The following is a 27,626-nucleotide window of genomic DNA, read 5'->3' as shown; positions in this document are numbered from 1 at the left end:
CATCTATATTACTCTATGAGCCAGATCCGAGCCCCCTGTATCCGCTGGCGGCCATATAACACCACAGTGTACCGCCCGCTGCCCATCCCCGCCATTACTGATGTCACCTGAGGAGAGACGGCCCCTCCGGCTGCTCGATGAATCTCCCCAAGAAAACCTTGAAGATATGGAGCTGCACCCCCTGTACCGCGCTGACGCTCGCTTCTTGTTCACACCATTTATCTTTTTGGATCTTTAACAGAAAATTTACATTTATTATAATTTACCCTTAAATAAAGTTTCCTGAGGGGAAGGCAGGTGAAAATGGCCCAAAGGGCCATTGTGTGATACAGTTCAGCTCCATTCACTTCAATGGAACGGAGGACAGGAGTGGTGCTGTTTATGGAAGAAAGCGGCCATGTTTTTCTAAGCTTGGATAACCCCTTTAAATGAGTCTGACCCACTCACAACTCTCGGCACTGTGAGGTCAGTGTCTCCAACCTATTTAACCCTTTAAGAACACCAGTTACTTCATCAAATCCATGGAGCGTGCTCATTTGCCCAGTCTGATGGCAGTTTATTTCACCCAGAACCCAGGACCAGGCCGGACTCCTCGGAGTTTGATGCGGGCATGCCTCTTTGTGTGTTGTCCACGGCCCATCTGTTTGCCAACCACGGGGTACTTTCCCTCATGGCACTTTATTTATGATTAAATTAAATTTTCTTAAAAAAAAAAAAATGGCTAAAATAGGAAAAAGAAAAATCCTATAAATAAAACAACAACTTCATTGTGGTCCTTATAAGGTTCTTACATGGAGGACAGAAAATATCATAAAACATCCAGCAAAAAAAAAAAAGTACATTCTGAAAAGCCCCGCCCATGAGAAGCTCTTAACCCCGCCCCCTGCTTAACCACGCCCAATAGGAGCCAAAGGGTCCCTCCAAAAATAATGTACCTATTGGCTACTATGCAGCAGTCTTCAGCCCTGTAGCTGTCAGCCTGTCTCTTTATGAAGCGCGCCATCTCTCTGTGAGGAGGTTATGTATCCGGGCGGCACATCCACAACCTCTTCCCGCTATATTCCTGTCAGCGTTCCGTCACGTGACCTCCTCCCCTGTAATGAGTGAGTGATCCGGCAGGTGGCGCTGCTGTCACCGCTGGCGCCGCTCTCCACTGTTCACGCTCTCTGTGGTATGAGCGGCGGCGCCGGGAGATGACGTAGCCTCCCACGTGCGCCCGGTAAACACATGTCTGCTGTCACCGGTCACGGAGAGATGAAGATGTCAGGTATTTGGGGCTCGTGTGTTAGAGAGTGAGTGACGCCATGTGGTCGGCTGTGGTAGATACTATGATATATATATATATATATATATATATATATATATATATATATATATATATATATACACCGCTCCTTTCCGCTGTGGACAAGCAGGGAGCGCACACACCTCATACATGGACCCCAGTGTATGAGGACCGGGCCGTGTTAGGGGGGGGGACCCCATGAGTGGGTACATCCCCCCCCCACGAGTCTCTTAAAGGGCATGTCCAGTCCCATTAATCCTCCTAGTAGTCACCACAGGTGGGGTCTCTGAATCCCTGAGGAAGCTATGGATAGTCATATATCGTCATACAGTAAGCAGAACCCAGGTGCTCAGGATCTCTGCTGATTGGTGGGGTCCCCAACAATCTTAAAGGGGAACTCCAGCAATTTTTATTTTCTTTTAAAATCAACTGGTTTCAGATTTGTAATTTACTTTTATTAAAAAAAAAAAAAAAAAAAATCTCCAGTCTTCCAGTACTTATCAGCTGCTGTATTTCATAGACATAGATATGTAGGACATGCAGCAGCTGATAAGTACTGGAAGATTTTTATAATTGAGGTAAATGAAAAATCTCGGGCACTTTCTGACACCAGTTGATTTGAAAGAATACATTTTTTTTGCTGGAGTACCCCTTTAAAGAGACTGTAGGATTACAGCGTCCTATCTCAGGGTAGGATACACTAGTGACAGAGAAGCTGAACAGGCTGATGGATCACTTACACTGATCTGTGCAGCTGATCCAGAGATCTCCTCCTGAATAACATGGACAGTAAGTAGTCCTCTCCATTATGTGCATGACCTCAGTAGTCCTGGATATTCATGAGAAGCAGAAAACTCCACCCACCTGCTGCTTATTGGCAGTTATCTATCCATGCTGTGTATAGGCAGTCACCTGTCAATCAGCAGCTGGGGGGCGGGGGAGGGGTGCGGCAAGAATCCTATTCTCCTGCATATTAGGAGAACGGCTGAACAGAATGATGTCAGTAATACACCCATCTGTCCAGCATTTCTGTCACTAATGTATGCTGCCCTCAATTAACGCACCATAAACCTAGTGACAGATTCCCTTTAAGTTTGTCGCTTATCCTGATAATTTCCATGGGTTAGCCTTCTAGGCTGTCCATGTTATACGGTCCATAAGCCGACTGTAGTGTATATTATAGACGGAACTCCCTGTAATATAACTATAATGGACAGCTAAAGCTTTTTGCTGCTGAGCTGACGCGGCTGCCACTTGCAGATAACAGACAGGTCAGGAATGGTGATTGGTTCTTTATGAACAAGCAAAAAGTATAAACCAGTGCATATCGTGTCCAGATCCAGTGTGGGGGAGGGGGGATTCTGTAAATGTCCTGTATGTGTTTTAGCAAGCCGCCACCTTTAAGAATTCTTTCTTTCTTTCTTTGCAGATATGAAGGAAGACGTGGGAAGAATTCTGGTTCAGTTTAAGAATGAGAGCGGGGAGCTGCTGGGCACCTCGTTTGATGTCCCTGTAGACATTACGCCTGAAAAGCTGCAGCTGGTCTGTAATGCCCTTCTACAAGAGGTAATGCCCACAATTTGTATCTCTTTACCTTAAGTAAAGGCGTTCTGTAAGCCTTAAAGGGATTGTCCGTCATAAACTACAAATTGCTGCTGCGGAGGACACAACAGTGCGGTATACTTACCTGCCCCGCTTCCCTGCTACTGCCAGTTCCCCGCCCTCCTGATGTCCTCTCTCTGTTGATGTCATTTTCTTATTACAATATCCAGTGACGTGCGATTCCCACAGGAAACGGCCTCTCGGCATAAACAGCGTTATACTATCTATGATTTCCTGTGGGAACGGCACGTCACCAGGTGTTGTCTATAAAAATGACAGCGGGGTCAGGAACTGTCAGCTGCAGGGAAGTGGGATAGGTAAGTATACCGCACTGTAGTGTAGATTTGTAGTTTCGGCCAGACAGCCCCTTTAACACACTTCTTAGTCTTCTCCATACATTAAGTACAGTGTTGTCTCTGTCACACCCAGTCCTGGTCTCCTCCTGTAAGCAGGTGTGCCAGAAGTCAGTGACATTCGCTAATATTTATATTACATGGTATTTTAGCCCATAGATCCTGGTGTGATCTGTTGCTGAACTGGGGTTTGTGGGTGATGACAGGTACCTGATGCATGAAGCTCTCAGCCAGTATTACGGTATTAGGCTATGTTCACACTACGTATCAGACCGGCTGTTAAGTGCTGGCCAGATGATCCATCTGGCCTCGGAGCTCTGATGCGGGCGCATCAGTGGGCGCCCGCATCAGAGCTTCCCATGGCACACAGTGAAGCAAGCGGCCAGAGCCGCTCGCTTCCCTGTGTGAACTGACAGGTCTTTCTGCGGACGGAATTCACTGAATTCCAGCCGCAGAAAACTGACATGTCAGTTATTTGTGGCCCCGTATGGGATCCCGGCCGGAGCATATACAATGTGTTTACGCTCCGGCCGGGATCCCATACCAGATAAGGTTATGTTGCGCTCCGCAAAAAGTACGGCCGTTGTTGCCGATGGCAACAACGGCCGTACTTTTACGTAGTGTGAACATAGCCTTAAAGTACGGGATGTCTTTATATTTAGGAGGAGCCGCTACCTCTGGCGTTCTTTGTCCATGATGTGGAGATTGTGACGTCTTTGGAAAAAACATTGGAAAAACAGACGGTAGAAACGGAAAAAGTGTTGGACATAATTTACCAGCCCCAGGCCGTCTTCAAGGTCCGAGCTGTCACACGGTGCACCAGTTCCTTAGAGGGGCACACGGAGGCGGTCATCTCTGTAGCTTTCAGCCCAACTGGAAAGTGAGTACGACTACAAATATACATGACTCCGATTCCACCAGCATTTGGTAAGCGTCAACCATATGTAATTGCAGGCACCTGGCCAGCGGATCAGGAGATACCACAGTGCGCTTCTGGGACCTCAGCACAGAGACCCCTCACTTTACAGCAAAAGGTAAACAGAGGGACATGCATATATACTGTGTGTGTTAATATTTCCTGCAATTTGCATGAACGTGTTATACGTTAAAACCAATCTGTATAAACAAACCAAAAAAGTAAAATTACCACGGCCAAAGTCAGCATTTTGGCCAAAAAGAAGACCGGTATTCGGCAGACTTTGGCCGTACGGCAGGCTGTGAGTTGATGTGGTGTAACAGCCGGGGAGCCTCAGGTTGGAGGACACTTTCCAGGGACAGAACAATACAGGGTTTTATAACCAGTGATGTATTGTAGTTTTATTTGTTTGCTTTTTAGTGACGGTTACATATGTTATTCCTTACAGGGCATACACACTGGGTGCTCAGCATTGCCTGGTCCCCAGATGGTAAGAAGCTGGCATCAGGCTGTAAGAATAGCCAGGTATGTGATGAGCGCCCGCCATGTTGTCTGTGTGCCGCACCCTAACATCACCTGCCATAAAAGCGACTCTGTACCCACTTTGTTCCCCCCACAACTACTTATACTTTCCTGTAGCTGATAAGTCCTTGCTGGTGGTATGTTTCTCCACGCTGGTCTCGCTTTCCAGTGCCTGAAAATCATACTTTATTGTAGCGGGAGCCATGTAGGAGCAGCCTAGAGCGATCGTGCAATAGGCCAGCACCGCCTGTGTGGTGGTGTTTTCGTCTCCTCCGCCTCCCGTTCCGCCCTCTGTCTGCCGCACATGCGCCGCCTCCTGACCCCCCCCCCCCCCCCCCTGGCGCCACTGCAATGATGTAGCCGCCTCTCTGGTGTGTCTTCTGAGCGCCGTCCCCGCCCCCTGTTCATGACGCTCACAGCCATTCCCTGCCTCTCCTGACTGTCCCCGCATCACTTACTGACACATGTATGACATCACTTACTGACACGTATGACGTCACTTACTGACACACGTATGGGAATGAACCCAGACGTGATAACTCGGGCACAGGCCTTGCACTCTTACTACTCAGGTATATTTATACAGTTCATCATTGTTTGTTTTATTGATTTCTTTATCCATCTAGATTTTCATCTGGGATCCAAACACCGGAAAGCAGATTGGCCGAACATTAACAGGACACTCAAAGTGGATAACATGGCTGTGCTGGGAGCCTCTGCATTTGTAAGTCAGGCTTGTTGCTTTGTAATGTATAACGCCCACCCGTTCCTCCTCAGATTGGAAATGGAAAGACACAACCCGCGCTGGGCTGTCAGGGTGCAGAGGCAACTACAAGGCTAAGGAGTTCCATTGGAATTCTGCAGGGAACCTTCCAGGCATTGAATGGACACCTCAGCAACATGAGATTACCAGGAGTTTAAAGGGATATTCCCGGGGAGCAAAAGATATTTGCCGATTGATTATTGGTTGTAGCTGAGCCCTTTACTGATACGTTTCTATTTATTTGTGTGTCGGCCCTTTCTCAATCTTACTCACCTCCTCCCCCACCGCATGTAACATTCAGCTACTTTCCTATATGACTGTGGACCCTGCACTCACTTCCCGTTCCATCAAGTAAATGGGGGGCACCATCTCTGGGTGCGGAGGTTACATTACTAATATAATGTAATATATTTATTATTTATTTTTCCCTTTTAGGAACCCAGAGTGCAGGTACCTTGCCAGCGCATCCAAAGACTGCAGCATCCGTATCTGGGACACTGTCATCGGCCAGTGCCAGAAGATCCTTACTAGTCACACACAGTCGGTCACTACTATTAAATGGGGTGGAGACGGCCTATTGTATTCCGCCTCACAGGACAGGACAATAAAAGCCTGGAGGGCCAGTGATGTAAGTTTATATAAAGCCACCAAAAGCAGGACTTTCTGTAATGAGGGCTCCCCAGCCAATCTGGGTTATTGTTGGGGCCTCACCAATGGATGCATGTTACTGTGCTGCATGAAATAAAACGGCAGAACCCGTATTATTTCCTAGCAAGTCGTCCTTTTACACTGTAATGATGGGCGACATGGTGGTGTCCTTTTCAATTTAATAAGCCAGAGAGGTCAGGTCCTTCCAAAGACAGAGCTGCTCTAGTCAGTGAAATAACATGGCTGTTTTCTTCCATATGCAGCTCCGTTCCATTAAAGTAAATAGAGTTGGGTTGTAATAGCACACACAACCTGAGGACAGGGGTGATGCTGTTTTTGTAAGAAAGTAGCTGTGTTTTTTTGAAATCTTGGATAACCCCTTTTAATGAAAATATCCCCAAATCTATAGAAATCATCCAAACGCAAAGCAGAAGTTAAAAACAATAGACCATTGTCATGCAATAAGAGATCTTTGTATAGAACTACCTGCGGCAGAAAGAAACGAAGGGAATTCCGGAGGGAAAATGATGATAGAGGCAATATATTGGATGTGCGGTACTACAAGAAACTGGGGCAGAGATCACACTATGTGTACATAATTCCTACAGTATGTGGTATTTTTTTTTCCCCAGAAATCAATAGTCCAGGCGATTTAAGATACCTTGTAATTGTTTTTTTTAGGCAAATCTGCCATTATCTGCATTCAAAAAGCCTTTCCCCAGGTCCCCCCCGCCCTCCTCTCTCATTCACTGCTCATTATCAGGAAATCTCGACTCTTTTTCATCAGTCGGATCCTGTGTAATCTACGGAGCGGGGAGGGGGGAAGAGGGAGATTAGTCGGCAGCAGAGAGCAAAGAACAAAGGATTACACAGCGGGGCCTGTGTGAAAGCTGATATTCAGAGGTCAGAGAGGTCAGTGCTGATTTCAGAGGAGATAGCCGGTGATGTAGCTGTAAATTAACTCTTTGTAGTCCTGCTTTGGTGCCTCATCTCCCTCCACCCCTCCCCTCTCCATAGAGAACCATGAAGGCAGGGGGAGAGCCTCAAACTGCTTTCTCATGATAAAAATACATTTTTCAGCTAATAAACCCAATTACACAGTTTCTTAAAATCACCTGTACTATTGAATTCTGTAAAAAAATGTAAATGACAGTGACACTTTAAAGCTTTAGTCCTCCAGGCATGATGGGAGTTGTAGTCTTGTAGCAGCTGGAGGGTTGTGAAGTGACTTTTTTTTTTTTTGCATCCCCCAAAAATGTTAAATCTGATCAAAACTAATAAAAACTTTTGACTCTTTCTTCTCTTTCTTCCGTTCCTGTTTTTGTGAATCCCAGCAGACATTGACTGGTTGTGACTAACCTTCTGCAGCGCCCGTATAACCACACTTCTCTTATAGGGGATCCTGTGCCGCACTCTACAAGGTCATGGACACTGGGTTAACACAATGGCCCTTAGTACCGACTACGTCCTCCGTACCGGGGCCTTCAATCCGGCTGAGGCCTCCATCAATCCCCAAGACATGCAGGGCTCCTGTAAGTGTTCTCTCTGTTGTATTATTCTCTTTATTATAGTCAGTAGCCCTTTGTCTCTATTACCACGTTACATTCGCTTTGCTTTTAGCAGTTTCCTTTTGATATTTACACATTAGACCAATCTTCTATTTGTATTGACAATAGTTTCATCTTATGCTATATACATGTTCTTAGATAGCTAAATTTTTAAAGGGCTTCTATGGTGAATTTTATTTTCTTTTATATCAAAGATTTATAATTTACTTCTATTAAAAAAATCTCCAGATGGCGGCACTTAAGATGGATATATTGCCGAGGCTCTTGTATTTGATGCAGGCCCTGCCTATGGCGCTCCCTAGAGCCTTTCTGGATAGGCTCAGATCTCTTATGATCCGTTTTGTGTGGGACCCGGGGGGGCCCCGCATCAGGTACCGGAATCTAGCAAGGGCAAAGGACAGGGGAGGAACGGGTCTCCCACATATCCTGTTCTATTATTACTCTACTGTAGTTACAAGGGTTCTGGACCTCTGCCATCACCATACCACGAAGCGTTGAGTCTCGTTTGAATCGGCCCTGTCCCCCGCATGCCCTTCTGCACTACCCTGGCTACCCCCAAGGGATAGGCCCTCTTCCACGTTGATTCCATATGTGACCAGGGTGCTGCTGCCCATATGGGACCGCATATTTCACAAACGGGCTGTCATCTAGACCCGGACCACTGACTCCCTTATATAGTAATCCTCAACTTGCTTGGGACCAAGACACTCGCTCTATACTGGGGATCCCCCTGCATGATAAGCCCCGTCTTCATCAAGTCCTAGTAGGCGCCCGCTTACGCCCCCCCACAACTGACCCGGCACCCTCCCCTGGAGCTTGGCTCTTTCATAATAGGCTACAACATTATTTCAACACACTTGCCCCTGCATCTCAGATTCACAGAGACCTTACACCCTTTGAACGCCTTTCCATCCAGTCGACCCCACCTACCCACACAATTTCTCTGACCTATGGAGCGCTGAAGGGCAATTTGGAGACAGACCTGAAACCCTCCTTTGTCCTGCAATGGGAATGTGATTTGAATAAGACGTTTTCGGAGGATGATCTCTCTTAAGATTTTCCTTCTTACTCATAAGACATCTATTTCCAGCAGGATACAGGAACGTAATTATAAAATTCTTAGTCGATGGTACCACTGTCCGGACTGGCTTCATGCTGTATTTCCCTCTGCCTCCCCCTTGTGTTGGAGGTGTGGTGGAGCCCTGGGTACTTATATTCACATTTGGTGGACCTGCCCTATTATACAGCCTTTCTGGACATCGGTCTTCCAACTCTATAATAAGGTATGCTCTACATCAGTGCCGGCTTCTCCCGAGATCGCCCTACTGTCTCTTATTCTGGGCTCCCTGCCCCTGGTCAGGAAAGGCCTGCTCAGGCATTTTCTAGGGGCGGCCAGAGCGGTCATCCCGAGATATTGGAAACAGTCCTGTCCCCCCTCTAAGGTGGAGTTGGTGGAAACTCTTAACAAGATCAGGCGCATGGAGGAACTGGTAGCAGATGACTCAGACAAACCTGCCCTTTGTGATAAGACCTGGTTTGCCTGGGATACTTTTAGGGCTTCTTCTGATCTGCAAGCCTGGCTGGGGTAGGTTCCAGTTGGTGTGGTCCCTCATTCCTTTCCCTATTCCCTCCCTCCCCCCCTTCATGTCCCGCCTACCTCCCCCCTTCCCTCTTCTGCCCCTATTTCTTTTCTCTCCTCTCCAGGGCCGCCGATAGGGCAGTACAAGTGGTACTGCCGTATGGGGCCCGGACCCTAAGAGACACGGGGGGGGGGGCCCGGCGGGCCCGCCGGCCGCCGCCCCCCGACCGCTACGCTAGGGGGGCCCGCACGGCCCCCCTTGCCAACTGTTTTTGAGCATCCCAAAAAGCTGCGGCCACGCAGCTTCTCGGGATGCACTGATCGCTTTAATGTTCCGCCCGCACAGCGGGCGGAACATTAAAGCGATCAGAATACAGGAGAAGGACCTGTCAGCTGTCACCTCCTGTATTCTCTCCCATAGGCTGCCGGCACTTCATACCAGCAGCCTATGGGAGGCCGGGCCGTGATCATGTGCCCCTCCGGCAGGCGTGAGGATGTGACGTCATCACGTCTGCCGGAAGTCCCGTCCCTGCGGCTCGCAAGATGGAGCCCGAAGAGGAGGAGGAAGAGCTGCTGCCTGCAGCCACAGCGCGGATTAGGTGAGTAGGATGTTTGTTTTTTTTAGGGGCACCTCTGGGGGCATTATTAGTGTATGGGGGCACCTCTGGGGGCGTTATTAGTGTATGGGGGCACCTCTGGGGGCATTATTAGTGTATGGGGGCACCTCTGGGGACATTATTAGTGTATGGGGGCACCTCTGGGGACATTATTAGTATATGGGGGCACCTCTGGGGGCATTATTAGCTCATGGGGGCACCTCTGGGGGCATTATTAGTATATGGGGGCACCTCTGGGGGCATTATTGGTCTACGGGGGCACCTCTGGGGGCATTATTGGTGTATGGGGGCACCTCTGGGGGCATTATTAGTATATGGGGGCACCTCTGGGGGCATTATTGGTGTATGGGGGCACCTCTGGGGGCATTATTGGTGTATGGGGGCACCTCTGGGGGCATTATTGGTGTATGGGGGCACCTCTGGGGGCATTATTGGTCTACGGGGGCACCTCTGGGGGCATTATTGGTGTATGGGGGCACCTCTGGGGGCATTATTGGTGTATGGGGGCACCTCTGGGGGCATTATTAGTATATGGGGGCACCTCTGGGGGCATTATTAGTATATAGGGGCACCTCTGGGGGCATTATTGGTGTATGGGGGCACCTCTGGGGGCATTATTAGTGTATGGGGGCACCTCTGGGGGCATTATTAGTGTATGGGGGCACCTCTGGGGGCATTATTAGTATATGGGGGCACCTCTGGGGGCATTATTAGTATATGGGGGAACCTCTGGGGGCATTATTGGTATATGGGGGCACCTCTGGGGGCATTATTAGTATATGGGGGCACCTCTGGGGGCATTATTAGTGTATGGGCGCACCTCTGGGGGCATTATTAGTATATGGGGGGCACCTCTGGGGGCATTATTAGTTCATGGGGGCACCTCTGGGGGCATTATTAGTATATGGGGGGCACCTCTGGGGGCATTATTAGTTCATGGGGGCACCTCTGGGGGCATTATTAGTTCATGGGGGCACCTTTGGGGGCATTATTAGTATATGGGGGCACCTCTGGGGGCATTATTAGTATATGGGGCCACCTCTGGGGGCATTATTAGTATATGGGGGCACCTCTGGGGGCATTATTAGTATATGGGGGCACCTCTGGGGGCATTATTAGTATATGGGGGCACCTCTGGGGGCATTATTAGCTCATGGGGGAACCTCTGGGGGCATTATTAGTATATGGGGGCACCTCTGGGGGCATTATTAACTCATGGGGGCATCTCTGGGGGCATTATTAGTGCATGGGGGTACCTCTGGGGGCATTATTAGTTCATGGGGGCCACCTCTAGGGGCATTATTAGCTCATGGGGGCACAGCTGGGAATCCTACATACAGGGGGCACAGCAGGGGATCCTACATACAGGGGGCATCCCACACAGCGCAGTTACTTTGGGAGCCTACAGGGGGGAGAAAGGAAAGGAAGTTGCTAGAAATGTGCGGAGCCTAAATTGTTTGTCTCGCAGGTTCTAAGGGGATGAAACGTATCTGGAAGAAATCATCATGGAGGTCTGGGCCGGATGGAGAGGAAAAGGGAAAGTGACGCCTCAGATCAAAGAAGACGTCACCTGTGAGTCCCTGTATGACACTTTTCTTATTTTGTAGAACATCATTTAGTAGGGGTGCCCTGAGGTGACAGCTACTACATTATCTGTACTCAGAGATATCACTGTGTTATCTGTTGTGTTACATAGGACTGCAGGTGACAGCTACTACATTATCTGTACTCAGAGATATCACTGTGTTATCTGTGGTGTTACATAGGACTGCAGGTGACTACTACATTATCTGTACTCAGAGATATCACTGTGTTATCTGTAGTGTTACATAGGACTGCAGGTGACATCTACATTATCTGTACTCAGAGGGATATCACTGTGTTATCTGTGCTGTTACATAGGACTGCAGGTGACATCTACTACATGATCTATACTCAGAGGTATCACTGTGTTATCTGTGCTGTTACATAGGACTGCAGGTGAAATCTACTACATTATCTGTACTCAGAGATACCACTGTGTTATGTGGTGTTACATAGGACTGCAGGTGATATCAGGTGATTTCTCCAGGTTGCAGAAGTTCAAACTTCATCGTGCCCTGGTGTGCTTGTGTCTGTATGTGTGTATACATGTGTGCTGGTGTCTGTATACATGTGTGCTGGTGTCTGTATGTCTGTATACATGTGTGCTGGTGTCTGTGTGTGAGATCAATTCTAGAGAACTGGCTCATATACCCCATTTTCCCCAGTGGCTTAAAATGTAACCTCTGTTATACAGTTATAAAATTGTAGAAATTAAATGTGAACAAGGTGCAATTCAAATAGACACTTACTTGTATAGCCGTCTCTTGTGCTCTGTATGCAGTGCGTTATATTCACCCCTGCAACGTACAATTTATAGCGTGTCTACAAGCCCAGCGGGGCTCATTATGATGGAGACTAAAACTTATACAAGAGTGGGGTAGGGGTTCCCCTGTATTCAGAATGCTGTTGAGTGCTCGGCAATGCCCCGTCTGGGATTATTGAATTTCGAGGGTCTATGCAGAGCAGGATAAAGACACCTCTGCTGCACAAACAGGATCTCCTAGAAAGCGTTCTCACCGCCATGTATTCGCTATCACTGGCTTGGGTGAGCTAAACTAGTCTGCCTGGGGGGGGGATGATTTGTATATGCTCACTAACATGGAACAGCCTCATTATATTAGCCTTATCAACATATTCTATGTTAGTGAGCATACCGGGGGGGGGGGGGGGGGGGGGGGGGGGGGGGGGGATATTGGTGAACATATACAAATCACACAGCCCCCCCAGGCCCTCGAAATTCAATAACCCCAAACGGGGCATTGCCTAGTACTCAACAGCATTCTGAATACAGGGGAACCCCTACCCCACTCTTGTATAAGTTTTAGTCTCCATCATAATGAGCCCCGCTGGGCTTGTAGACACGCTATAAATTGTACGTTGCAGGGGTGAATATAATGCACTGCATACAGAGCACAAGAGGCAGCTATACAAGTAAGTGTCTATTTGAATTGCACCTTGTTCACATTTAATTTCTACAATTTTATATCTGTATAACAGAGGTTACATTTTTTTTTCTTTCTTAATGCTTTTATTAGGAAAGGGCAAAAAAATAATGTACAAACATTAAGAGCGGCATTCCGCTCCGCAGCAGAGCTAGTTACAGCGGTCAAATAGTAACAACATACGCGTTCATAACAATAAAGCCGATGTTGCAAGTAACTCCAGTTGTAGGCGCCTTTCTTGTAAAACGCTGATTCTGTCAGAAAACCAACAAACCAGGGAAAAGCAAAGAAGGTTTAGAGAGAAAAAAAAAAAACAGCCAGAAAAATGAGAAGGGGAGAAAAAGAGGGAGGAGGAAGGGGGAGAGGGTGAGGAGGGGGGAAGGGGGGGGTGCCAGCACGGTCCAAGTTACAGGGCAAAAACAGGCAAAATAAGACACCTCTTACGAGGAGGGAGTCACACCGTGAGCCTGGCCACTGGGCCTCACAGCTCGAGTCATATAGGAGGGCGAATCCAGAAAGGCCATCCATGGGAACCACAGCCTAGCCGTAGGCTGAAGCTTATTGTGGAACTCTGCTTTGAGTTCCTCCATTCTTTGTAAACGCATGACCTCCTCAAACCAGTCAGTTATTGTAGGGGGAGTCTCTGAGCGCCACCGTCGTGGAATCACCGTCTTTGCGGCTAATAATAGGAATTTAAGAAGGCTCTTCTTAAGTTTTGCTGAAGGTCCCGGAAGGATCAACAGCAAAAGCGTGGCTGGGTCATTTGTCAAGGCTATACCAGTAATATCTCGTATAATATCAACCACTTCCCGCCAGAATCCTTGGAGTCTGGCACAACCCCACCATATGTGGGTCATAGTTCCCCTAGATGTCCCGCATCTCCAGCAGATGTCAGTGACTGATGGATAGAACCGATGGAGCAGGGTCGGGACCCTATACCATCGTGCTAGGACTTTATAGCACGTCTCCTGTGCTCTGCTGGAGACTGAGGATTTATGGCAAAAGAACAATGCCTTGTCCCATTCCTCCCTGGTGAAAGTGCGATTCAGTTCTGTTTCCCAACCTAATTGGAAAGTTGTCTTGTATGAGTTATCTGGTGTGTTTAATAAAGTGTATAGTAGAGAAACAGTGTGTCTAGGGGACTCAGGTTGCACACAATATTCCTCGAAAGCTGTAAGCTGTCTATGGAGGTTAGCCGCAGGGGACAGGGAGCGATAGAGATGTGACAATTGCATGTATTGCCATCTAAGCCTAGGGGTCCTATCCTGATCAGGGACAAGAGACTCAAAGTGAGAAAGAGACGTTGAAGAGCAGACATCTCTAAAGCAGAGGTGGTGTTGCCTGGGATAATTCAAAAAAGAGGGATCAATGTGCCCCGCCGGGAACTCTACATTGTGCGTTATAGGGGTGAGAGGGCCATTGGCTACATAGAGAGGGTTTTCTGATTTCATATAGCGAAACGTCAGGAGGACGGTGCGGGCTACTAGGGGCAAGGAAGATAGGTGTGTCCCTGTCCACGCGGAAGGACGAATCCACAGGAGAGACGGTAAGGAAAAGGGGGACAGGGCATTTTCAAAGCGGACCCACAATTTAGAGTCTCGATTATGGAATCCATCAAGTACCCTGGTGGCTACTGCTGCAAGATAGTACTTATGGGGATCTGGAAGGGCCAGACCACCATCAGGCTTTGCCAAAGAGAGAGTGGATCTCGACAAGCGGGGACGCCGTCGCTCCCAGATAAAACGGGAGAAAAGACGGTTTACTGCCTGGAAAAAGGAGCGCGGGAGCTGGGTTGGTATCGTTTGAAACAGATACAGCAACCTGGGCAGCAGGTTCATTTTAATGATGTTAATTCTGCCCAGCCATGAAAAGTCCTTTCTATCCCACTTGGCGAGATCCACCCTGAACTGGGCTAGCAGGGGGGTGAAGTTAAGCTCGAAAGTGTCCACTAGTGTGGCCGGAATATGCACTCCAAGATATTTAAAGGAAGAAGTACGCCACACAAAGGGAAACCGCCGCTGCAGGGGGCTAACAGATCCGGGGGGCAAGGAAACATTCAGGGCGACACTCTTGGAGAGATTTATCTTGTAGTTACTCACAGTACTGTATGTCGCGAGAGTGTCCATTAGAGCCGGCAGGGACCTCTCTGGTTCCGTAAGGTAGACCAGCAGATCATCCGCAAAGGCTGAGCATTTTAGGTGCATCTCTCCAAGCTTGACGCCTACAATCTCCTCATTCAATCTAATAGCTCTCAGCAGGTGCTCCATGACAAGCACATACAGGAGGGGAGACAGGGGGCACCCTTGTCTTGTACCGTTGTGGATAGTGAGAGGGCTGGACAGTGTCCCATTAATTCTAATTTGTGCCTGTGGGCATTGGTATAAAGCCAAAATGCGCTCTCTCATCACTGTGCCCAACCCGATACCCTCTAAGACACCCCTCAGGAAACCCCAATCCACCCTGTCAAATGCCTTTTCCGCGTCTAGTGAAAGCAACATGCATGGCGTGTTGGAGGCACGAGCATAGTGAATTACAGAGAAGGTCTTCAGAGTATTATCTCTGGCCTCTCTGGAGGGGACGAACCCCACCTGATCAGGGTGGATCAGAGTCCCCAAGAGGGGCGCCAGCCGTAGAGCTAACAGTTTGGCGTATATCTTAGCGTCAGTGTTTATGAGAGAGATTGGCCTATAGCTTGCGCATTGGTTAAGGTCTTTTCCCTCTTTAGGAATCACAGTGACTTGAGCGGCCAGGAAGGAGGAGGGGAAGGGCGAGGAAAGGGAGATCTCATTAAATGCCGCTAAAATGTGCGGGGAGAGTTCGGCTTGTAGAAGTTTAAAGAATTTACTAGTGTAGCCATCAGGGCCAGGGCTCTTACCGGAAGGGAGTGTCATGATAGCGGTGGAAAGTTCATCAGCACTAAACGGGTTCTCTAAGTCTGATAGGATGGTCGGGTCTAATAGCGGCAAAGCCGTGCGGTGTATGTATTGGAGTATATCTTCCCCAGCTGCCCCCGTTGCCGGAGGCAACTGATACAGATTAGTGTAGTAGTTTTTAAAGGCGTCTAGGATCTCCGAAGTGAGTCTGACTATGCGGCCCGATGCGTTTTTTATAGATTGTATATATAAGGAAGCCCTTTTATCCCTCAGCGCTCTGGCTAATAAGCGGCCTGATTTGTTTCCATGTTCATAGTAAGCACTGGCACAAATTTGCCTATATCTGTGTTGTTTTTTAGCTAAAAGTGTGGTTATCTCTGTCCGCACCCTAAGCAGTTCTCTATAGTCACCCTCAGCTAGTGTCGTCTTGTGTTTCAGTTCCAAGGTCTGAAGGGTGTCCAGTAGTTTATGCAGCTTGCCCGCCGCTTCTCTCTTTAATCGAGCCCCGTGCTTGATTAGTATCCCGCGAAGCACGCATTTAAGTGCTTCCCATTTAATCTGCGGGGAGGTGGTATCCGAGCCATGGTCAGATGCAAAGTGGCTCGTGGCCGCCTTCAATTCCGCAAGACACAGTGAGTCATTAAGAAGCGACTCATTGAGCCTCCAGGTGTAGGATTTCTCAGAGGCCCGGGGCAAAGAGAGTTTGCAGTGGACAGGGGCATGGTCGGAAAGAAGTATATTGTCAATGGCAGTCGAAGTTATTCTATCTAAGAGGTGGTGGTGGAGGAAAATGTAGTCTATCCTGCTATAGGTGTGGTGTACATTGGAGTAGTGTGTATAATCACGAGCATCCGGGTGGGTCAGCCGCCAGCTATCACACAGTTGCATCGCATGGAGCTCTCTTTTGATTTTGTTCCGTTTGCTACATGGGAATGAAGACAGGCCCGAGGACACATCCACCATTGGCTGAAGCGGCACATTCAGGTCTCCGCACACAACCAGGTGGCCCTGTTTAAAAGCATTAAGGTCATCCAGAGCCTTGGCCAAGAATGTTTGTTGACCTCGGTTCGGGGCATAGACACAAGCTATCGTGTAGAGTTGGGTAGCTATGGTGCATCGCAGAAAAACATAACGCGCCTCAGAGTCCGTCTTCACCTCATGAATTTGACATGGTAGAGATCTATGCAGAAGGATTGCCACTCCCTTAGATTTGTGCTCTGGATTACTGCTGTGAAACCACTGAGAATAGTAGCGGTTTCTGAAGGCAGGAACCTTATCTGCCCGGAAGTGTGTCTCCTGAAGGCATAAAATGTGAGCTCTCTCTTTATGCATAGCGTATAAAATCTGTGATCTCTTCTCGGGGACATTAAATCCTTGAACATTCAAGGATGTTATATTAAGTGTCTCCATCGAGAAACACGAAACAGCCAATAGAGCAATGCACAAGAGAGAGCACCATAAATCGCCTAAACCGACCGCGCTGGCACAGGGAGAGAGAGAGAGGGGAAAACAGAAGGAGAAAGGGTAGGGGAACAATATAGCAACACCATAAGAGAGGTGGCAAAAAGTCTAACACGTACAACATTTGTACTAAAACCAACAGATGTGTAGGAATCATCTGAGTACCTATTGGGGGGTGTAGGGAACCAAGGCTCAGGTAAGGAGCGTAGGTAGGCCATCATTGGGAACCAGATTGTAAACAGGTAACTAATCTAGGGGGTATCCTTATATCATAACATCGTATAGGGGTGTACTGAAGAGAGAGAATCAACAAATAAACAGCAAACACAGAGGCATCTCACGCATCTCCAGGTCTCGGAGTAAGTCAAAGTTCAGAGTCCGAGCGGGATGCGCTTCTTCTTCTCCTCCTGGATCGCTGCGGTCTCGGAGGCTGGGATCGGTAGGTATTCTGGGAAGAAGAGGCTTCAGATTGCCATCCAGCTGCCATGGGATTTTGCAGAATCGCTTCCCACTCTGGAAGCACGACATGGGGGAGCTCGAAGGTCTGCAGGAAGGCTGGTAGGTCCGCTGGGGTGCGCAAAGTCGCAGTCTTGTCATTACTCCGGGCGGACAAGGCAAATGGAAAACCCCAGCGGTATGCGATGTTGCGGGATTGCAGATGAGCCAGTAACGGCTTCAGCGCGGCTCTCAGGCGAAGTGTGCGCCTAGACAGGTCTGGGAAGAAAAGAAGTTTGGCCCCGTCGAAGTCTACTTCGGGAAGAAGGCGGGCTTTCCGCATTATGTCCTCTTTCACCGAGAAGTAATGAATTCTACAGACCACATCACGAGGCCTTGCTGGGTCTCCACTTTGTGGTCGTAGCGCTCTGTGAGCACGATCAATTTCTATGTGAGTTTCTGGCGGACGGCCCAGGAGCATATTGAAAACTCCTAATAAGGTTGGGAGCAAGTCCGCTGCTCGTGTCGCCTCGGGGAGACCACGGATCCGGATATTGTTGCGCCTGTTGCGATTTTCCAGGTCATCTATGTGCGCAAAGATCTGCTGTTGTTGGGAAGAGTGAGTTGATATCTGGGTACGCATTTCAGTCAGAGACTGCTGGACAGAAGATTGAAAGGTTTCAAGGTCGTGCACTTGGGTCTGCAGGGTGGACACATCCGCCTTGACTATTCCCAGGTCTTGCTTCCAAGCAGTTTTCAAGTCCAGGGCCATAGTCTCAATATCTTGTTTAGAGGGTAAAAATGCCAACAGGGCTTGCAGTTCTGGGTGGGCACTGAGAATTGTTGCCGCTTCACCCTGAGGCAACGCCGTTGTCATCTGTGGTGGCTGGGAGCTGTGTGAGGGAGTCTTGGCCACGGATTCTGTGGCCCCACGGGCCGGGAGCTGGCTGAGACAGGGCAGTGATGTCATTGCCAAAGTGGATGGGTTTCTCGTGTGGGGGTCTGAGATTGCCTGTCGGGCTGTCATAAGGCGGGCAGCAGACCCAGGAGTGCCTGAGTGCTTAGGTTGTACCCCAGGGGTGGACAGGGTATGGTGGGGACCAGCGGTGCACAGATCGTGAGTCTGCAGGGCTGCAGGAGCTGAGGAGATATGCTGTGCGACCACTGCGTCTGGTGAGTCAGGGGTTAATTGGGCAGCCGAGGGAGCCAGGACACGGCTACCCTGTGTGGTGCCAGATCTCCGCACCGCAGGCACCGGGATTCTGCTACAGCCGTGTGACTGGCTGTCCGGGCTACGGTGCACAGCTGCAGCAGGCTGAGGCGCTGGCACTAAAGGGCAGGGGCTGTATGGCACGTGTGAGGAAGATGGCGGCGCTCCCTTACCGCTCCCCGGGCAGGAAGCAGGGTCTTGCGACTGGGTCTCAGCTCCCTGGGCACCTCTCTGTCCCGTCGATCCCCGGTGAGGAGATGCCTCTTCGGATTTCTCTGCCGGCTCCTGCCGTTCTCCTCTCACCTCCTCAAAACGCCGGCAAGATGGCGGGGTCTCGTGCTGGGGAGGGGGAGGTCCGCTTAGCGAGCCGGGTCTCCGCTGCTCGCCTCTGCTGTCGGGTCCCTGTCGGGACGTGGGGATCTCCGGTGCGGTCGCCGCTGTGGCAGGCTCACGTGCTGTTTCTCCCCGCCGGGTCTGCCGTCTCCTCTGCTCACACGGCTGCTCACAAGATGGCGCCGGCTCTCGGGTCTCACCGGCAGTATCCTCCGGCAGGCTGGAAAGGGGTGAGAAAAAGTTCGAGATCGGCGTGTGTGGGGTCCGGGGCGCTGACTGCACCCTCTTGTTAGCTTTCCCTCTCTTCAGCCCCATGAAAAAGCATATAATAGCCCCAAATGCCAAGGCCTAGGACGGAGCTCCTACTCCATGCTTCCTTCTCCTTGCATGGCTAGCCACGTCCCCCCAACAGAGGTTACATTTTAAGCCACTGGGGAAAATGGGGAATATGAGCCAGTTGTCTAGAATTGATCTGAACCAAATTATACCTCCCAGCAAGGAAATTCCTGATGGCGGCCCTGCTCCTCTCTCCTCTCCCCTCTTTTTCTCCTACTTATCTGAAGGGCTCTATGCCCATCTTTTCTTTCTGTTTTTCTTCTATGTTTACTTAGGTTTCTCTAATGTAATGTGATGCCTTATATGATGTTCAGTGGTGCTTCACTTGTCGGTATTCCGATCTGTAGATAGACCCTTCCTCACTCTCCTCAAGGGCTTGTCATTCAGTTACTCCACGCCTTGGAGTCAAAGTCCCAGAACTCTGTTGGAAGACTTGCCTTTTCTATGGACAACTGATATTGTTCTTCCCTATTGGATCACATTTCCGGGACTGTCTTCCTGTGAGATTAGAACTACGCTTATGGAGCATCCGATTAGGTTTATTTACATGCTGTGTTACAGAGGCTCACTTTAACCTATGTACATGTTTGTGTTTTGGACGTCACTTAGTCCTGCTGTATTTCTTAACCATTTTTTTCTGCTTTAATAAAAAGATTTACCATAAAAAAAATCTCCAGTCTTTCAGTACTTATCAGCTGCTGTATGTCCTGCAGGAAGTGGTTTATTCTCTCCAGTCTGACACAGTGCTCTCTGCTGCCACCTCTGTCCATATCAGGAACTGACCAGAGCAGGAGAGGTTTTCTATGGGGATTTGCTGCTGCTCTGGACAGTCCCTGACATGGACAGAGGTGGCAGTAAGTTCAAAATGGTTAGTGTTGTGAATGTGTGTTCTTGTCTTTAAAGGAGTTATCTGGTTAGGTAAAATATATGTTGAATCATCCACCTTCTAGAGACTAACAATTCTTGACATAGTTTTTATTATCTATTCAGTCTCCTTCTCCCAGTTTTAAGCTCTTGCTTCCTGCTGAAGACACAAAAAACTGTGTGTGAGCTGATCACTCAGTCTCTTCCTTCTGAGACGGATGATGTAAACAAGTCCCTGGCAGGCTGTATCTGCAACTTTTTAGCTTCTTTGTAATGCTGGGAGGATTAATAGGAGGGTCAAGTTGCTGATGTATCCCTCTTACAAAGTTGCAGATAGGGACTTGTTTAGCTGTTAGCCGTCTCAGAAGGAAAGGAGGAGAGGGTTGAGAGCAGAGACGGACTCAGCAGCTCAGATACAGTTTTCTGTATGGAAGTAATTGTTAGTCTCCAGGTGGGGGGATAATACATATATTTTACCTAACCAGATTAACCCCCTGTAAACCGGTTTTCTTTAATGCCAATAACAGTGTATTTTTTTTTTTTTTTTTGTTTCTATCTTAGTGGAGCAGCTGAAAGAAAAAGCTCTACAGAGATACAATCAAGTTCGGGTGAGATGATCAGGTTTTTTTCCCCATAAAACAGAACATTGTTTGAAACCTGATCCTATTGGGTTCTAATAATGCAGATTGCAACAGGTTTGCAGATCTGCTCCTGATCCATATCACTAAGATGGGACTATAATCCATCCATCTTAAAAGGGGTACTCCAGACAAACTGCTCCTGGTCACCTGCTGGTCTCCCTGTATCTCCCCATTCATGTGTCATCACAGCAGCTGTCCTCTCAGCCAGTCACTGACTGCCGAGGTGTCCGGCCTCAGTCGCTGCTGTGGCCGTCATGTCACCGGACTGGGAGATACAGGAGACCAGGGGGTGACTGTGAGCAGTGGTGCCAGGTAATTATCACTTGATTGCTATGTTCCTACCATTCCTTGCCCTCCCTGGATCTATGTTTGCCTGGAATACCCCTTTAAGGCCCTGTTACATGACCTAACAAGCACTATAAGTTAGCCCTGATCAGTGACATTGGTGTCCATCTGCAGAGCATTGACAGGGCGGTGTTGTTCATGCAGCTTATTTACTCCGTACAAATTATGTGATTAGCTGACGAGAGATGTTTCATTCCTTGGTTGATCCGTTGACCCGTGATTATCCGCAGTTAGAGTTCCTACTTTAGGGTTCCTCTGCCATAAATCAGACAGGCACTTAGACTATCTACATGGGTGACGTAATATGCCACATAGCAATACTGTAGACAGACTCTATAAGCCCATAAAGCAGCAGACCCTCTCCACCACCTCTATACTGAACATGGAGCTTTTATTGGACCTTTGTCCCACCAATATGGCTCCTCCTGTGAAATATTGAGGGTCTATCAAGGTTTTCCAGGAGGGCCAAGAGAGGGATTGCCCATAGGGCAGCAACACCACATCAGGCACGGTTAAATGTTAGTGGTACTCACCGCCGTAGTACTAGATTCCGCCCATAGTCTTTTCCCTTGGACTGCATCGTTTTTTCTTTACAATTGTATAATGCCTTTTGATTTTGTTCATGTGTAACTTATCATGACACAAGTGATGAAGAGTCTCATCGGAGGCTTGCTTGCAGAGAGAACCTCATCTTACATGAGTTTGTGGTCTTCTACAGGGCCAGGATCCTGAGCGGCTCGTGTCCGGCTCTGATGACTTCACCTTATTCCTTTGGGCTCCGGCTGTAGATAAGAAACCTTTACAGAGGATGACTGGACACCAGGCTCTCATCAATGAAGTTCTCTTCTCCCCTGACACCAGGATCATTGCCAGCGCCTCCTTTGACAAGTCTATTAAGTTATGGGATGGCAGAACTGGAAAGTAGGTGATTTTACCTTCTTATATTATTGTCTCCCCAAAAGTCACCACTTTTATACATGGTTTGTATCTGCCATTGCATCTTTGCCCAATTAAACGATCTGGGTGTAATCTGCACTACCAAGTGCATCCTGACAACGAAAGTGGTGCTGTATATGGGGAGAAAAGAACCTGTCAGGTTCCTGGGGCCACTCATACTGACCCCTAGTGACAGGTGAGGAGAACAATGCTGCACAGAGCTCTGGGCATCATATTGAGCCAGAGGAGAACAGCTTCAAGCTAGGTTCACACACATTTAACCGCAAATAACGGCCATTGTTTGTGTTAAAGGGAATCTGTTACTAGGTTTCTGGTGTCTTAAATAAGGGTGGTATAAGCTAGTGGTGGGTGGAGTCTGCTTCTCATGAATATCCAGGACTACTGAGCTCATGCACATAATGGAGAGGACTACTTATTGTCAATGTTATTCAGGAGGAGATCTCTGGATCAGCTGCACAGAACAGTGTAAGTGATTCATCATTCTGTTCAGCTTCTCTTTGGACGTCAGTTCTCCTTCCCAGAGGAAGGTCTGGCTAGCTCACTGACGTTGAGACACGTGATGGTGTCACTGCAGTGTTTTTTGCATATTTGATTTCCCAGGGGCAATGTCCTAGAATACACTGACGTTGAGACATGTGATGGTGTCTCTGCGGTGTTTTGGTTGATCTCCTTTTGCATGCACTTACTAGGCATTGCTCCCACTAGCCACCTCCTACTCCACACTGATGAGGGGCAAATTCCCCTGAAACAGCTGTCTGTGGATGGATACCTTGCTTGGGTAATTTCCTTGGCTTGGTTGTTCCTTCCCGGAGGAAGGTCTGTCTAGCTTACTGACGTCGTGACACGTGATGGTGTCTCTGCAGTGTTTTTTGCATATCAATATATCATACTGCTGCAGTCTGGTGAGTAGTAACGTCCTTCATACATTGGTGTTGGCAGCATTGGCCGTTGCACACACATATTTAGTGTCATAGATAATGAAATGGGGTTCTCTTTTATCTTTTAGGTACATTGCTTCCTTACGGGGTCACGTGGCCGCTGTGTATCAGATTGCATGGTCCGCAGATAGTAGGCTGTTAGTTAGCGGAAGCAGTGACAGCACACTCAAAGTCTGGGATGCTAAGACCAAGAAGCTGTTTGTAGACCTCCCGGGACATGCAGATGAGGTACGTTGTCCTGTCATTCAATGGATGTGTGTGGTGCTGAGCTATTACATTATAGTCATGGTGTGCAGGGTGCAGACTAGCTCCTCCTTATCCATAACCTGCTGCCCACCGATTAGAGAGCATGGCCGCCCAACAGCAGAAGACAGACACGGAACAGGCAGGTTAAGAAGATCTGCCTCGCTTGTTTGCACATGGCTACCTGTATAGGATACTCTCTGGAGTTCATTGGAGCTTTGTGTTTATCAGCAGGCCTAATATTTAAAGGAGTAGTCTGGCGTCGGACATTTTTTTTTTTTTTCAAAAGAGACGGGAGCTGTAGCAGAGGACAGCGGAACCCAGCGGTGGAGCCAGGGAGGTAGGTGCATGTTATTATGTTCAGCCACCTCCTCCCAGCTCTCCTCCCACGTCTCATTCACTATAAAAACTTAACGGCGGGTTAGACCTTCTAACTACTGTTCAGCAAACTTAGGGAAAGTGTCCGGGTTCGGCCAATGTGAAACTTAACGCTCGAAATTCAACTCCAGGTGTCTGGAGAGGTTGGATGCCGCTCTAGGGAGTTCCTGTATCCCAGAGACCTCCATTACCGCTATATCCGGTTTGCATCAGTGCTCCCTTCCTCCCAGCCGGCCTCTCTGAGGGTGTGAGCGGCATCGGCGCATGAGAGGCGGCCAGAAGACGTAGGCAGTCGTGTGCCGAGGGGGGGGGGGGGGGGGATGAAAAGATGGAACAGGAGTAGAAACTCCACCCACCCAGCCTGCAGAAATTAGATGACTCCTTGATACAAAATGGTGGCGCAACAGAAACCAGAGGGGTCGACCCTCAGTACAAAGATATCTATATGCAAACTTCCGGCACGAACTGAAACGGCCATAGAGCAGGTGATAAAGGCGACATCGGTGAAACAAAGCCAGCACAAAATTCTAGAACGGCGTAATAGCGGTACGATTGCTGAGCGCTGCGCTGCCCCTTTAACAACTGTGTATGATGAAGCTGCTTCATGTATGATCAAGTGTGCGGGATTCTTTACTGTTACTGTATTTCCTGAATGCAACAAATTTCATTTCACATTATTTGTAAAATCATTTGGTCCAGGGATTAAGTAATAAGTGAAATGTGAGATGTCGGTCTGTACCTGCTGTCAGTAGATGTCGGTCTGTACCCGCTGTCAGTAGATGTCGGTCTGTACCTGCTGTCAGTAGATGTCGGTCTGTACCCGCTGTCAGTAGATGTCGGTCTGTACCCGCTGCCAGTAGATGTCGGTCTGTACCCGCTGTCAGTAGATGTCGGTCTGTACCAGCTGCCAGTAGATGTCGGTCTGTACCCGCTGCCAGTAGATGCCGGTCTGTACCCGCTGCCAGTAATGCCTGATGTTTTCTTGCATTTATGCTTATATGTCTGCTTGTTGCTATAGGTGTATGCTGTGGACTGGAGCCCGGACGGGCAGAGAGTAGCCAGCGGAGGGAAGGATAAATGCTTAAGGATGTAAGTACCGCCATATATCTGTTAGCGTATAGGGATATAGGATAGTACCACCATATGCCTGGTAGTATATAGGGATATAGGATAGTACTGCCATATGTCTGCTAGTGTATAGGGATATAAGATAGCACCGCCATATGCCTGCTAGTGTATAGGGATATAGGATAGTACTGCCATATGTCTGCTAGTGTATAGGGATATAAGATAGCACCGCCATATGCCTTGTAGTGTATAGGGATATAGGATAGTACCACCATATATCTGTTAACGTGTGTAGGGATATACAATATTACCGCCATATGCCTGGTAGTGTATAGGGATATAGGAGATTACCGCCATATGCCTGCTAGTGTATAGGGATATAGGATAGTACCGCCATATGCCTGCTAGTGTATAGGGATATACTGTATGGTTTTTAGAATGTTACTCCAGTAGCAGCGGCCTTCCTACAGTGCAGCGACGTACACAGCAAACACAATGTGAATCCGCCCAAACATCATTATTTACACTGCGGATATTCAGTATCGGATTTGTTCATCTTTCCTTTTATAATACACAGCTGTAATCCCCCGCCTTATACTGTACAGAAAGTCCGGATCCTCATCCCCCGCCTTATACTGTACAGAAAGTCCGGATCCTCATCCCCCGCCTTATACTGTACAGAAAGTCCGGATCCTCATCCCCCGCCTTGTACTGTACAGAAAGTCCGGATCCTCATCCCCCGCCTTGTACTGTACAGAAAGTCCGGATCCTCATCCCCCGCCTTATACTGTACAGAAAGTCCGGATCCTCATCCCCCGCCTTATACTGTACAGAAAGTCCGGATCCTCATCCCCCGCCTTATACTGTACAGAAAGTCCGGATCCTCATCCCCCGCCTTATACTGTACAGAAAGTCCGGATCCTCATCCCCCGCCTTATACTGTACAGAAAGTCCGGATCCTCATCCCCCGCCTTATACTGTACAGAAAGTCCGGATCCCCATCCCCCGCCTTATACTGTACAGAAAGTCCGGATCCTCATTGTTATTTTCTATCTTTCTGTTACAGATGGAGGCGGTGAGTCCTGCAGGAGACGGACATGACCTGAAGATATAAGGTTTGATACTTGGATTCATGATGCTGACTGTTCATGTGCGAGGTCTATAACAGCTGGACCAAGAGACCACCGAAGTGCCAGGAATACTCGGGGACCATCATAGAGAATCACATCTGTGTCACCAGAGTAATGTGTCCACAAGCAGCGCTATAACACTGCATGACGCCAGACTGTCCCCAGAAGGACTATGGACATAATACAGAGTAATGGACGCTCTGCGGCTTATATCACCAGCAGTAACTTACTCTAATAAATCATATCTGATGCTCTTTATGGCGCTATGACTATGTGCACGGGGGGATGACAAGCCAAAAGGCTTTGAGGTGCCCATCACTGATGAACAGATTCCATTGAAGTAAATGGACCCTAATTGTAGTACCACACACAACCTGAGGATAGGTGTGCTGCTGTTTTTGCAAGAAAGTAGCTGTGATTTTTTTGAATCCTGAATAACCCCTTTAAAATGGTTCCTTCCCAGACACGGCAGACCCCCAGTGTTCCTGCCTCTGTGTAGAGTACTCAGAAGATTACCCTGTCCAGTGAAAACAACGGCCACCAGGTCTTCCTTCTTCTAACGGGGGGACTTTCCGGTTGGTAGGGCAATTAGGGTCTTCTGGCCTCTTTCCTTCCCATCTATAAGGGGTTTGCTCTTAAAGGGGCACTCCAGTGAAAAGCTTTTTTTTCCTTCAAATTAACAAGGTACCAAAAAGTAATACAGATTTGTAAATTACTTCTATTTAAAAAAAATCTCCAGTCTTCCTCTCTTACTGCTGTATGTCCTGCAGGAAGTGATGTGATCTCTCCAGTACTCATTAGCTGCTGTATGTCCTGCAGAAAGTGGTGTATTCTCTCTAGTAGGGATGCACGATGCACCGAAATATCGATACTATCGATATTTCGGGCAAAAAAACGATTCAGTACCAGGATTTTCTGGTATCGATACTTTATATTAAGCTGCCTAATAACGCAGCTTAACATAAAGTATAGAGCAGAGAACACAGCCGGCGGCTAGCAGAGCGCCGGCCATGTTCTCTGTGTGCCGCCCCCTGCCCCCTGGCGTCACTTCCTCCTCCGCCCGCCCCTTCCTCCGCTCACTGCAGGGATAACTTATAGCCGGCACACAGCGATCGCTAGTGCCGGCTATATAACTGTGCAGAAGCCGCTGTCACAACTGAGAGCGGCATCTGACCCATCCTGAGCCTCTCCAGAAGCAGTGGGGGTCGGCTACTATGTGTAACAGACCCCCGCTGCTAATGACCCGCAGCCTGTCACACCTCAGCCCCCTGTCATGCAGCCGGTGTGAGGAGCTGCGTCTAGGGCTGAAGACTCTGATGCCGGCTCGCTCTCTGTCCATCCCCGGCGCTGTTCCTATGCATATTCCTGACCGGCCTGAGTGTGCACACATGAATATGCACGGAGGAACGGAGGCCTGACAGCTGGGAGCTTCCCGGAGCTGAGGGGAGGGGGATTTGTAAAGGGAGCTTATTTAAGGTGGAACATACAGCCTGAATCTTGGCCAGCAGCAAAGGTTAATCTTCCTGCTGGCCGAG

At 48.6% G+C, this 27,626-nt stretch overlaps 1 protein-coding gene across 1 annotated transcript; it reads left to right on the top strand.

Annotated features, from left to right (window-relative positions):
* Positions 1 to 1,159: 1,159 nt before the first annotated feature.
* Positions 1,160 to 26,345, top strand: NLE1 (notchless homolog 1). The gene is made up of 13 exons (XM_069972723.1): positions 1,160 to 1,267; positions 2,715 to 2,851; positions 3,903 to 4,120; positions 4,195 to 4,274; positions 4,605 to 4,681; positions 5,305 to 5,402; positions 5,877 to 6,069; positions 7,486 to 7,621; positions 20,953 to 20,999; positions 22,096 to 22,298; positions 23,341 to 23,500; positions 24,912 to 24,982; positions 26,028 to 26,345. Exons 1-13 carry the CDS (start codon positions 1,228 to 1,230, stop codon positions 26,038 to 26,040), a joined length of 1,473 nt encoding a protein of 490 aa, XP_069828824.1. The 5' UTR covers positions 1,160 to 1,227; the 3' UTR covers positions 26,041 to 26,345.
* Positions 26,346 to 27,626: the final 1,281 nt, after the last annotated feature.

Source organism: Dendropsophus ebraccatus, chromosome 5 (assembly GCF_027789765.1).
Source record: "Dendropsophus ebraccatus isolate aDenEbr1 chromosome 5, aDenEbr1.pat, whole genome shotgun sequence".
Lineage (NCBI taxonomy): Eukaryota > Metazoa > Chordata > Amphibia > Anura > Hylidae > Dendropsophus > Dendropsophus ebraccatus.
This window is presented reverse-complemented; position numbering and strand designations above follow the sequence as displayed.